Source organism: Odocoileus virginianus, chromosome 2, assembly GCF_023699985.2.
Source record: "Odocoileus virginianus isolate 20LAN1187 ecotype Illinois chromosome 2, Ovbor_1.2, whole genome shotgun sequence".
Lineage (NCBI taxonomy): Eukaryota > Metazoa > Chordata > Mammalia > Artiodactyla > Cervidae > Odocoileus > Odocoileus virginianus.
The window spans coordinates 68,984,302-68,997,272 of NC_069675.1; the positions used below are offsets into that span (position 1 = coordinate 68,984,302).

Here is a 12,971-nt window from a genome sequence, read left to right on the forward strand (position 1 = left end):
TCACCCACATACATATGCACACACCACACACTCTCGCCGGGTGTGGGCCAGGGTCTGCGGGGCGGGGCGGGGATCCTGCCCGCGGCGCTGGCGCTCCGGACTCTGCCCGGACCAGGGCGGCGGCCGCAGCCCGGAGGACGACGTGGAGCGGCCACGTGGAGCGGTCCGGGGGAGGGCCAGGCGGCGGGAGCCGAGGCGCGGCGGCGGCGGCGGCGCACAGCCTCCAGCGAAGACCCAGACGGACCGGTGCCGCCGCAGGTGGGTGCGAGCCCCGCCCGGTGGGTGGCCTGGGACCCCGCAGCGGGCAGCGGGGCGATGCTGCGCGCCGCGGGGCTGGACCGCGGGCGGGGGCGGCCTCCTGGCTCCGGGTCGGATGCTGAAGGCGCAGTCCCTCGGCATCCCTTGCGGCTCGGACGCAGTAGGAGCGCCGGCTCCCGCCTCTGGGCGCCTCTCCGAGGTTACCCCTGAGAGCAGGTAGAGGGAGGGCCTGGAAAGGGAGACCTGAGACCTGAGCTCCTTTGCGGTGATGGGGCGGGGTGGGGGGAGGGGAGGGTGAAGTTCATTATCCCCCCCCCCCCCCCCAAGGGCTTTCCCCTTCTGGTCTTCGTTGCTCTGACAACCTCGGGGGGAGGGGAGGCTGGCAGGAGTTTCGTTCTCATTTGACAGAGGAAGAGAAGGAGGAGCCGAGGGTTATCACCCTGGTGGAAGTGGCAGGGGAGCCCAGCTCTCAGGTGGGGGACTTCTTGGTCTGTATAGCCATTGCCTCTTCTCTTGCGGGGGGCGGGGAGTGAGGGTTGCGCTAGAGTCACAGGCGGCTCTGGAGGGAGGAGTTAAGGGAGAAGATTGAGTTCCAAATAACTTCCGACAGTATTAGCTGGAAATGGAATGGATGCCCTGTGAGGTGCCAGGCTTCTGTCCTGGGAAGTCCAGTGGAGGCTGATGGCCATTGACAGGGGTGCTGTGCAAGTAGTTTTGCAGTAGATGGAAAGTCAAGCAATGAAAAGGCTCTCCCACAACCTAGAGTCTCTGAAATACTCACTGGCAATCACTCTACCTATATTTTCCAATGCATCCTCCCCGAGCCCCTTCCAGATAGATATCGTTATCCTCATTTTTTTGGTTGTTGGTTTTTGGTGGGTTTTTTTTTTTGTGTGTGTATTTTTTTAGGCCTCACTATCGGGCATGAGGGGCTTCCCATGTGGCCAGTGGTAAAGAACCTGCCTGGCAATGCAGGAGACGTGAGAGACACCAGTTCCATCTCTGGGTGGGGAAGATCCCCTGGAGGAGGGCATGGCAACCCACTCCAGTATTCTTGCCTGGGAAATCCCGTGGACAGAGGAGCCTGGTGGCTACAGTCCATAGAGTCAGGCAGAGTCGACACGACTGAAGTGACTTAGCACACACATGGGGCATGAGGGATATTAGTTCCCCAATGAGGGATCAAATCTGAGTCCCCGGCAACCAAGCCCCCTGCACTGGGAGCACAAGGTCTTAACCACTGGACTGCAAGAGAAGTCCCTATCCTCATTTTTAAAGTGAAGGCCCCACAACACCTGCTGAGATCACACTGTTAGTACTATGACAGACTGGATTTGATCAGAGTTCCAACTACAAGGCCAGGCTGTCCTCCCATGCACTGATGATTGAAGAAATCAAATACTGGAGGGTCACTGTGAGTGTGTGTGTGTGTGTGTGTGTGTGTGTGTGTGTGTGTGTGTGTGATGTAAATAACTTTATTGGATTATATAACAACTCTAATAATTGTGGTGGCTTTTCTGTGGTCATTAGGGTAAATTGTGTTTAGGCACACTGTAGTTATAGAAAATGATTAGGAACATATTTATTTGACAGGCAGTTTTCAATAACTGCTTTATTTCTGTTGCTCACAAGGGTTTTCCGGGTAGTTCAAAAGGTAAAGAATCTGCCCACAATGCAGGAGACCCAGGTTTGATCCCAGAGTCAGGAAGATCCTCTGGAGAAGGACATGGCAAACAACTCTTCAATAGATAGTTAGAAATGTGAAAGGGTGAAGAAATCACATTACATCAACCTCATTAAATGTTACTTGAGCTGCCTTAGCCTGGTGGTGCTGGTGGTTTAGTCACTCAGTTGTGTCTGACTCTTTGTGACCCCATGGACTGTAGCCCATCAGGCTCCTCTGTTCATGAGATTTCCCAGGCAAGATACTGGAGTGGGTTGCCATTTTTTCAATAGGGAATCTTCCCAATGCAGGGATCAAACCTGGATCTACCTGCATTACAAGTGTATTCTTTACCTACTGAGTCACCAGGGAAGCATGCCTTAGTCTGGCTTCCTCTAAATCATAGAGGTGAGTTACCCGGACTAAAAATGTCACATTTGGAAGCATGACTTAGGATTGAGAATTTCAAGACAGAGACAGCAGAGCCTTAGTCTAAGCCCAGGGACCTTCTGAGAGCAGAGCCCTATGTGACTGCCAAGAAGCCAATCTATTATTATGACAACTGACAAATCACCTCAAAGCTTAGTGGCTGAAAACAATAGCATTGACTATGCCTGTGAGTGTACATTCTGGGCAGAACTGTGAAGACAAGCTCAGTTCTGCTCTGGCAGAGTTGGCTGGGATAGCTGGGAGGCTGGGGCTTGGAATCATCTGCAGTTTTGCTCTCTCACCTGCCTGGCCCTTGGGTGGGAAGTGAGCAGCTGGGAGCTGCAGGAATCACAACCAGGACCTCTCAAGCATCCCTATCCTTATGTGCTTCCTCCAGGTGGTCCTTTCAGTACAGCAGACTTCTTCCACAGTGGTTCAGGGTGTAGCTGCATGTCAAGAGAGAGAGAGAGAGAGAACCAGAACCAGGCATAAACCCTGTTGCCTTTTATGACTCAGACTTGGAGGTTACGTGGCATCATTTCCACTATTCATTATAAGTGAGTTCCTAAGTCTGGATCATATACAAGGAAAGGGAAATTTGACTTCAGCTATTTCTCACAAGAAAGACTTGGTAGATATGTTTTTCTTTTTTTCCCCTTTCCTTTTTTCTGTATTTTATTTGATTTTTATTGGGGTATAATGGCTTTGCAATGTTGTGTTAGTTTCTGCCATACAATGAAGTGAATCAGCTATTTGTTGTTTAGTTGCTAAGTTGTGACTGACAGTTTTGCAACCCCATGGACCATATAGCCCACCAGGCTCTACTGTCCATGGGATTTTCCAGGCAAGAATACTGGAGTGGGTTGCCATTTCCTTCTCTAGGGGATCTTCTCGAGCCGGGGATTGAAACTGCATCTCCTACGTGGTCAGGCAGGTTCTTTGCCGCTGTGCCATACATATACATATATCCCCTCCCTCTTGAACCTCCCTTCTACCCCCTCATCCCACCTCTCTAGGTCATCACGGAGCATGGAGCTGAGAGCTCCCTGTGCTAGACAGCAGCTTCCCACTAGCTATCTGTTTTAGCTATGGTAGTATATATATGCCAATGCTACTCTTCCAACTCATCCCACCCTCCCCTTCCCTCACTAAGGGTAGACACGTTTTTCAAACCAGCACCATTGGCTTAATGAGTGACTGGATTAGGGGGATCTGATGGGTGCTTCTCCTTTATGCCTGAACGGCTCCCACCAGTCATTCTTTGTAGTTTCCAAATGTCCTCTTTTAAAAGGCAACTCCTAATGGTGATAATGCATTAAGCCTGGATAATAGGTTTTGGCAGCTCTGGGGGATTTAAATTATTCCTGTGCCTCCTGCTGGCCCAGGTCCTGACAGTAAACAGATGGGGAAGAGAAAGCAATTTGAAGATATCCAGGTGGGGAGACCAGAATTGTAGGTATGTGTGAAGCCCCTGCAGAGCAGTCCAGAAAAACTTCTGGAAGGAAAATGCCTTATTGTATAATATCACCAGGTGCTACGTTTTAAACATCTTGTCTTATTGAACCTTCACCACACACTGGGAGATGCTCTCATCATCCTCATGTTACAGATCAAGGTTCCAAAACACAAAAGTCACACAGTTGGTGAGTTGTAGAGTCTGCATTTGAACTTAGGCCAACCTGAGGTTAGGGCCCATACTGTTAAACTTTGGGCTACATCCCCTATTCCTTAGCAATTCTGTGTTTCTGTTTTTCTCTTAAATTGTCATTTTAACATTTGTATCTTTTCCTATTTACATGAATATGTAAGTGTTATGGAGAAAAAAGAATGAGTAATTTTACCTAATATTATCATCTTACTTACAAGTTAATACCTACCATATAGTAGGTGCTCAATAAATACAAGAATTGAATAAAACTAGCCCTTATTCCATAAAACTTATATTGACACTTGCCTTCCCTTCGAAGGCTCACCTCCTTGGTCCTTGTCACCAAAGGTCTTGACTTGGGCTGCTGCTTCCCATGGCGTCCTCTGTCGCATCCAGACCAGAGTCTATGCCTACTTGTCATTCTCCTTTTGGCCTCTTCTGGCCAGGCTGGCCCTTTCAACCATTTTGTGCCCCTATTTCCACCTTAGAGCCTGGAGCCCTCAGCCTCCTCTCTTCAAATGCGCAGCATACCGGGTACCAAGAATTGGGCGAGGCAGCCCTCCTGTCCACTCACCTAGACCCTCGCTAAGCCATTGCTTCCTAACCACAAACCCCCTGTGGGCAGGGCCTTTCCTCTAATCCTCACCCTTACATAATGCTGCAGTCCTTGGATTTGCACTCAGTCTCCATGGGGTTTCCATGGAGATTTCTGTCTCAAAGCCCCTGCTGGGTGTGGTGGTGAACAGCACCATCCTGAAAACCCTAATAGCTTTGAACCCTGTTCCCTCCAGTCCTTCATCACTTGTCTTCTGAACTTGATTCATGGTCTCTTTCATATTACAGAAGTTCATACTTTTAATATACTCAAATCTGTCCATTTTTTCCCTTTAAAACAAATTAGAAATACTTACCATTTTTAATGGCTCTGTCACATAATATGATTTGCTTAGCCTGTCTAAATGTTACACATTCAGGTTGCTTACAGTTCTTTGACTACTATTAACAGCACAGCTATAAATATCTTTATAATTTCTTTTCTATTTGTGTTTTTCCTTATGTAATCCTCAGGATGATACTGTTGGATCAGAGTGCAATTTATGGCAATTAATTGGCAGGTTGCTCTAGAAATAGTTCAGGTTGATAGCTTTAGTTTATAGTTTATAGCTCCTAAAACAACATAGGTTAATACTAATTCAATTTCTTCAAGGGTTATAGGACTTTTAAAATTTTCAAAAAAACAAAACAAAAATTGCTATTTCTTTTGATGTCAGTTTTGATGTTAAGTTTTTCTAGGAAAATGGCTATATCTGCTAAGTTTACAACTTTCTTCTATTTCTACAGGTATGTCTCCTTTTAATTCCTAATGTTGTTTATTTGTGCCTTTTCTCTTTGTTCTTAATGAAAATTGTTGGAGGTTTTCTAACTTATTACTCCTTTTGAAGAAACACAGTTGTTTAGCTTTGGACGATCCTCTGTAGAAGGAAATGGCAATCCACTCCAGTACTCTTGCCTGAAAAATCCCATGAACAGAAGAGCCTGGCGGGCTACATATAGTCTAGTCCATGGAGTCGCAAAGTCAAACATGACTGGAGTGACTTAGCACACTCAGACGCCCACTCCTTTCTATTGTATTTTAAATTTCTTCTATCTTTTGTTATTTCATTTCTTTTAATTTCTTTGGGTTTATTCTCTTTTACTAGCTTCTTGAGTTGGAAGCTTAACTCATTAGCTTTTAGCCTTTCTTCTAATATAAGTTTTTAAGTCAATTCATTTCCCCTCTAATACTGTTTTAACTATGTATCTTGCTTTGATGTAAATGTTTCCAATATTATTCAGTTTTAAGTACTGAAAAATTTCCATTATGATATTTTTCTCTGATGTATATTTAAGTGTGCCTTTTACAGTTTTTATATAAGTAAGAATTTTTTTTTTAACTGTACTATGAAGCTTGTGGAATCTTAGTTCCCCAACCAGAGATTGAACCCAGACCCTCAGCAGTGAAAGCCCAGAGTTCTAACCACTGGACTGCCAGAGAATTCCCTAAATGAGATTTTTTACATCATTTTTGTTACTGATTCCTAGTGTAATTGCTTTTAATCTCATAACAGTATGAGACTGATTCTTTAATACTCATTGAGTTACATTCTTTGGCCTTCTGCTTTTCAGTTTTTATAAATAACCCACATGTGTTGAGAAGAATATGCATTTACTAAGTGACTGGAGTTGGATTCTCTATTTGTCCATTAGCTCAAGTTTAGTAAATGTTTTATCCAATCGTCTGTCTACATTTTTACTAATGTTTAGTCTATTTAATCTTTCAGATACTGTTTGATATATGTTAAATTCTCCCCCATAATAGCAGATTAGATTTTTCTGATTGAGTTTATGCCATTTTTTTTTTATAAAGACTTTGTTTTAGAGCAGTTCTAGGTTCACAGCAAAACTGAGACATTTCCCATATAACTCCCTACACATGCACAGCCTTGTCCAGTATCACTATGCCCCACCAGAATGGTACACGATGAATTGAGAACCTAAGCTGACACAGCATAATCATCCAAAGTCCACAGTCAACCATAGGGTTCATTCTTGGTGTTGTACATTCTATGGGTTTGAACAAATTCCCTGGAGAAGGAAATGGCAACCTGCTCCAGTATACTTGCTTGGGAAATCCCATGGACAGAGGAGCCTGGCAGGCTACAGTCCATGGGGTCACAAAGAGTTGGGCATGATTTAGCAACTAAATAACAATCAGTGTGTAGTGTTATGCCATTTATCATTTTAGATGTTTTTAGGCTATGTTATTAGCTACCTACAGGTTCAGAATTATTATACCTTCCTAGGGGATTAAATTTTAGTGCATTTTATAATGACGTGCTTTTATCTATAATAATGCTTTTCACCTTAAGGTCCATCTATTCTAATGTTGATAAAGCTATGTTGGTTTTCTTTTCTCTAGTATTGCTTTATGTATCCTTTCCCCACCATTTTGCTTTCAACTTTTCTGTGTTAATCTCTTAATCTCTTGAAAATTGCATGTGATTTGTATGTTGTTTTATGTAATTTTGATAATCTCTATTTATTAACTGATGAGTTTATACAATTTATGTTTATTATGATTACTGATATACTTGGATCTATTTTACTATCTTATTTTATGTTTTCTACGTATCTTCCTTTTTAATCATTTAATTAATTTTTAGCTTCTCTTTTTTCTGTTTTCCTGCCTTCCTTTGGAATGATTTTTTTTAAAATTCCATTCCTTTTTTTTCCTGCTGGTTTGAGGTCATATATTTCATTTCTTTTAGTGGTTATTAGAAAATTTTTACCTGCATAGTTGTTTACATGGACAGTTGATCATTATGTCCACTCTCTTCCCAAACAACTGTCCTTACCTTACATCTTAATGTTGTCCAATAATGTAGCTCAAGCCACCTTTTTTTGCTCCATACAGTAATATAATTATCATTGTTTAACAATCTTTGTTAGATTTCCCCACATTCTGATTTTGTGTGTGCATGTGGTTGCGCTGGGTCTATTTTTACGAGCAGGCTTAGTTGCACCAGCTAGGGCTTCTCTTCATTGTAGTGCACTGGCTTCCTGTTGTGATGATTTCTCTTGCTGTGGAACACAGGCTCTAGGTGCATGAGCTTCAGTAGTTGCTGCATGCTGGCTCAATAATTATGGTTCACAGGCTTAGTTGCTCTGCTCCATGTGGAATCTTCCCAGGCCAGGAATTGAACCTGTGTCCCCTGCATTGGCAGTCGAATTCCTATCCACTGTACCACCAGGGAAGTCCCATTCTGATTTCTTTGTTCACCCTTTTTCCTTGCATTCCAAATGTTCCTTCTGGGATAATTTTCCTTCTTCCTGAGTTATATCTCTTAGAATTTCCTTTAATAGAGAACTGTTGGTGGTAAATTCTCTAATTTGTTATCTAAAATTTATCAAACATTTTTTGTTTAATCTCATTCTTAAAAGATAATTTTGCTGAGGATAAAAATCTAGAATGGCAATTTCCCCCACCCCCTTCTTTGACACATTGAAATATTATGCTACTGTGTTCTGGCATCACTGTTGCTGTTGTGAAATCAGCTGTCAGTCTAATTATTCTTCCTTTTAGGTGATTTGTCTTTTCTCTTTGAGTACTTTTGAGATCTTCTCTTTTTCTTGGTTTTCTTTTTTTTTTTTTCAGAACAGCAACTCTAGATGTATATTTCTGTTTATTTAATCTGCCTGGGATTGTTGGGCTTCCTGGATGGGAGTGTTAGTGTTTTGCAACATAGTAGAATAATCTCAGCTACTATTTCTTCAAATTCTGTTTTTAATCCAATTGTCTCTATTATCTCCTCCATGCTGCTTTGTTTTATATTTTATATGTCTTTGACTCAATTAACTGTACTCTGGACCATTTATTTAGATCTATTCTCCAGTTCACTAATTCTTACATCATCTGTGTCTAATTTATTTAACTCACTCGTTGCATTTAAAAAAGAATCAATCTTTTCTTTGTATAAGTTACATTTTGAGAGGATAGCTATTTGAATCCCAACTATATGTAAGGAATCTCCTGTTAGTCTCTTCACATTGAATGGGCCCAAGCATTCTTTATCTCTGTTCTCTGCTATTTCATGAAGCATTCAGCTGATAATTCAAGTTCAGTTGACTTGGTTTGGCAGATACCCTAGGCAAAAGTTGACTTCAAGCACAGTTTTCCCACAGGGATTATTCTTTCCACTGTGCCTTTATACTCTGGGTATTTCTTACTTTCTTGCCAACTAAATGCATTTAAAAATATACTTGCTATTTTTATCTAGCTTTGTGGTTACTTTCATTGCAACTTGTTTATTCTCATACTCCCAGACATGGAAGCCTGGATATTTTTCTAGTCCATCCTTTCATTGAGGTGTGTTCCCTGCGGCGGGACCTCTAAAGGTCCCCAAGCAGTATAGAGAGCTCAATTCTGTCCCCCGTGGATGGGTCCAAGATCTATCTTCTCTCCTGGCTACAACAACTAAAGCCCAAGGATCTACGTTGCCAGCCAAAGTTCATGAACATTCTTTTTTTTTTTTAATCTAAATATTTACTTATTTTTGGTTACATTGGGTCTTGGCTACAGCACTAAGGAACTACTATTGTGCTTGGTCTCAGTAGTTGAGGCAGGTGAGCTTAGTTGCTCTGCAGCACGTGGGGTCTTAGTTCCTGGACCAGGGATTAAAACCACATCCTCTGCATTGGAAGATGGATTCTTTACTGGACCACCAGGGGAGTCCCCATGAACAGCCTTAAGGCAGCTGTGCATCTACTTGGCCACACCAACAAACTATGTAGACTTACTGTATCTTTTGGGGCCAACTTATGCATAGAAAAATGGGGACAGTGTCTGTGACTCTCAGCAGCTTCACCTACTTGTGGTCTTCCATGCTCAAGACAGCTCTATTTGTGTAATAGCTACACAAGCATGTACCTGTTGGCCAGATGGTCACCAACTCTAGGAAGATCTCTTAGGAAGATGATATCTTCCTTTGCAGTGGTTTTGAATCTTGTTGGGGTCATGGAACTCCTTGAGAATCTGCTGAAAGCTATCCTCCTTTCTCCAGGAAAATTCAATGCCAGCCAGAGTATAGGGTACTATTTCAGAGGGTTCCTAATTGTCTGCTGTAGACCATCAAGCACCTGTTGATTTGTCTTCCTAGAGATGAATTTGAGGTTTCAGGCCTCAGCTCTGGAGGGCTTCTGCTTCCTCAGAAACACATGATATGCACATGATACTGGGACTAATGAGAAAGCTTCTTGCTCTGTGCTTTGGTTGATCCCCTATTTGACTATTTTTATTTAACCAATTGGTTGTGCTGCCAATGGGCCTACACAATGTAGGCCTAAAAGAATGTTTTTGTGTTTATGTTTTTCCTTTCTACTGAGATCTGGTTTCCCCAACTGCGTTAAGTAAATAGCAGTTCTTGGGATCATTGTTATATTGACCTGATTTGTTGTGTTTTCAAGTCCTACCTGAGCGCTGACCTATTTCAAAGAGTCTGAGTTTCTTTTGATTTGTTCTTCAGTGAGTTTTTAATAAATGCAAACCAACAAGTTGTTTCCCTCCCTATTAAGACTTTTTGTGACTCTCTGCATTTTTAAAAAAAAATATTGATTTAATTGGCTACACCAGGTCTTTGTTGTGGCATGTGGGATCTTTTAGTTTCAGGATGCAAACTCTTAGTTGTGGCTTGATGGGATCTAGTTCCCCACCAGGGATTGAACCCAGGCCCTCTGCATTGGGAGCGTAGAGTCTTAGCCACAGGACTACCAGGGAAGTCCCACTCTTGGCATGTATAGTTTGGCCTTTTTCTTAACCTCTCTGAACTAGTTTCCACCTGTAAAATAATTGGACTGAACTAAATCAGACATGCTTAAACTGCACTTCTCTGAGCACTTCCCCTGCCACCAGTGAATGTTACCTGTGAAATAGAGGTCATTAGCATATCATTTCTGTTTTATTTGGGTATCTTCCTCAAGGTTTTGTGCATTAATACTCTGCAGGGGTATGCAGGCTGGGGTGGGGGATGATTATAGGAGTGGCAGTGAGGGCTGGCAGCTGTGACAAAAGTTGCTGTAACAGCTCCTGACAGCTCTCTGACATCACATGTCTGGAGTGACTTGGGCATGCACTTCTCTGGGGGGCTGGCAGGGCAAGAGGAGTGGGGTTCGGGAGAGGCTCCTGTCTGCAGCTCGGCTTCTCCCAACACAGGTCTGCAGTGTGCCCTTTATGTGCTGGATCTGAAATAAGATTTATTGGGGATCGCTGATGTCCTGTGTGGCTCCTCCCTATGTAGGAGTCCTGTCCCCTGGGTGGCAGGTAGAGGCAGAGAGCGAGGCGTTGCTGTCTAATCCATCGATGCCCGCTCTGTGGCAGACCCCATCCCTCTGCTTCCCTACCCCTGTTCCTACTTCCAGTTACAGGAAGGATGTTACCTGTGATGATGAGAACATTACTGTTGCTGCTGCTGCCCCTGAGTCAGGCCGCTCCCAAGGACGGCACCATGAGGTAATGGCGTTCAGAGGGAAGGGCCGTGGGCAGGGAGCAGGGGGAGTCTCAGAACATGTGGTGTGGGCCCCTCTGGGAGCTGGGAGAGTGGGCATACACTCCTTGACTTCTGTTTCATCCCCACCACCTCAACCATTGCCTTGTGCTTGTCGGAGTGTCCTCTGCAAAGTGGGCATTGACACCTGTTTTCTGGATTCACTTGGAACTGGGAGCTCGTTTCCAATGAGGTGTGAGGTTGTGCCCTTGGGAAGGGGCTGCAGTCACTTATCAGGAGCTTCTTACAGTGGAAGCTCCAAAGAAATAGAGATCCTTAGCATATCATTTCTGTTTTATTCGAGTATCTTCTTTGAGGTTTTGTGTATTAGTACTATGCAGGGGGTATGCGGGCAGAGGTCAGGGGATGGATACAGAAGGAGCAGCGAGGGCTGGCAGCTGTGACAAAAGTTGCTGTAACAGCTCCTGACATTTCTCTGACATCACACATCTGGAGTGACTTGGGCAAACAGGGATCCCTATCCAGAACTAAGAGTAAATCCTGAGTGTTATAAAAACCCTTGAGCAGATTGAAACTTCAAAACCAAAGTCTATGCCTCAAAGTCGGGGGTGAAAATAGTCCATTTTGTATTATGGAGCACATTGGGTCTATATAAAACTGGGCAGTACCACCGGGCTCAGCTAGAGACCTGTCCCTTAGCAACCAACATCACAGGAAGAGTTGCCACAATCCACATCGTCCTGCTGCCCACTGTGCTGGTTTCCTGGGGCTTCACCTTGTGTCTACTGGATGTGGCCTCCTCTAGCCACCACCTAACCAGATATTTTATTGGGATTTTCACTTAACATCTAAGCTAGGAATCTGCAAAGGCAGAATCTGGGGAGTCAGGTTGTGCTCCTGAGGCTCCCCCCAAGGCTTTTGGGGACCCGGAGAAGCAGCTCCTTTTGGGCCTGGGAGGTGATCTCTATCAGGAGCTTGGGAGTAGAAGGCTATGAGGCTGGGCCCTTGTGGAGGCTCTTTGCAAGGCCAGTCCTTCCCTCCCTCTCCAGGTTGGACCCTGAAGCACAGCATCTGCCTCTGCCCAACCCCTTTGAGCCAGGCCAGGAGCAACTTCGGTGAGTAGGCTGGGGTGAGGCCAGGTCTGGGGCAGCAGACCAGCATCTAGTGGGCTGATTTTCCACTTTTTTGCTAGACTTCTACAGAGCTACCTAAAGGGACTAGAGAGGATGGAAGAGGAGCCAGAGCACATGAGCCGGGAGCAGGGTAAGGGGCTGGGCTGATGGGGCCAGTGGACGGGAGGCTCAGGGCAACCAGAGCTGGGACTGACGTCGGGCCATCCCATGACTCCTGCCTGATCCAGCTGTTCCCTGATGCCTCTTCTGATCCAGCTTTTCTTCCTTAGTTCTCCTCTACCTCTTTGCACTCCATGACTATGACCAGAGTGGACAGCTGGATGGCCTGGAGCTGCTGTCCATGTTGACAGCTGCTCTGGCCCCTGGAGCTTCTGACTCTCCCACCACCAACCCGGTAAGCCCTTCTTCTTCTCCATGAAGAAGAACCAGCTCCTTGGGGCTTTGGGGTTTTTAATTTTATTTATTTTTTGCTTCACTGGGTCTTCATTGCTGCAGACGAGCTTTCTCTAGTTGTGGCAAGTAGGGGCTACTCTCCAGTTGTGGGCTTTGGGTTTCTCATTGCAGTGGCTTCTCTTGTTGCAGAGCACTGCCTAGGGTGCACAGGCTTCAGTAGTTGTGGTGTGTGGGCTTAGTTACCCCCAGGCATGTGGAATCTTCCTGGACCAGGGCTTAACCCATGTCCCCTTCATTGGCAGGGGGATTCTTAACCACTGAGCCACCAGGGATGTCTGCTTTTGTTTTTCTCATCATGACTTCTTTTTTTTTTTTTTTTTTTTTTAGTGAATCCCCTGTAAAAGGAG

General features: G+C 44.6%; 1 protein-coding gene across 4 annotated transcripts in view; it reads left to right on the forward strand.

Annotated features, from left to right (window-relative positions):
• CGREF1 (cell growth regulator with EF-hand domain 1) overlaps positions 1 to 12,971 on the forward strand; it is a 29,190-nt gene that overhangs the window by 15,006 nt on the left and 1,213 nt on the right. Inside the window, exons 1-5 of one of the 4 annotated variants that reach the window (XM_020886306.2) lie at positions 15 to 258; positions 10,953 to 11,043; positions 12,088 to 12,153; positions 12,231 to 12,301; positions 12,441 to 12,565. In XM_020886306.2, coding sequence (XP_020741965.2) covers positions 15 to 258; positions 10,953 to 11,043; positions 12,088 to 12,153; positions 12,231 to 12,301; positions 12,441 to 12,565 — 597 coding nt within the window. Of the gene's footprint in view, positions 1 to 14; positions 259 to 374; positions 475 to 10,952; positions 11,044 to 12,087; positions 12,154 to 12,230; positions 12,302 to 12,440; positions 12,566 to 12,971 lie in introns of those variants that run through there. The other 3 variants (XM_020886307.2, XM_070450385.1, XM_070450377.1) reach the window with 3 other exon arrangements.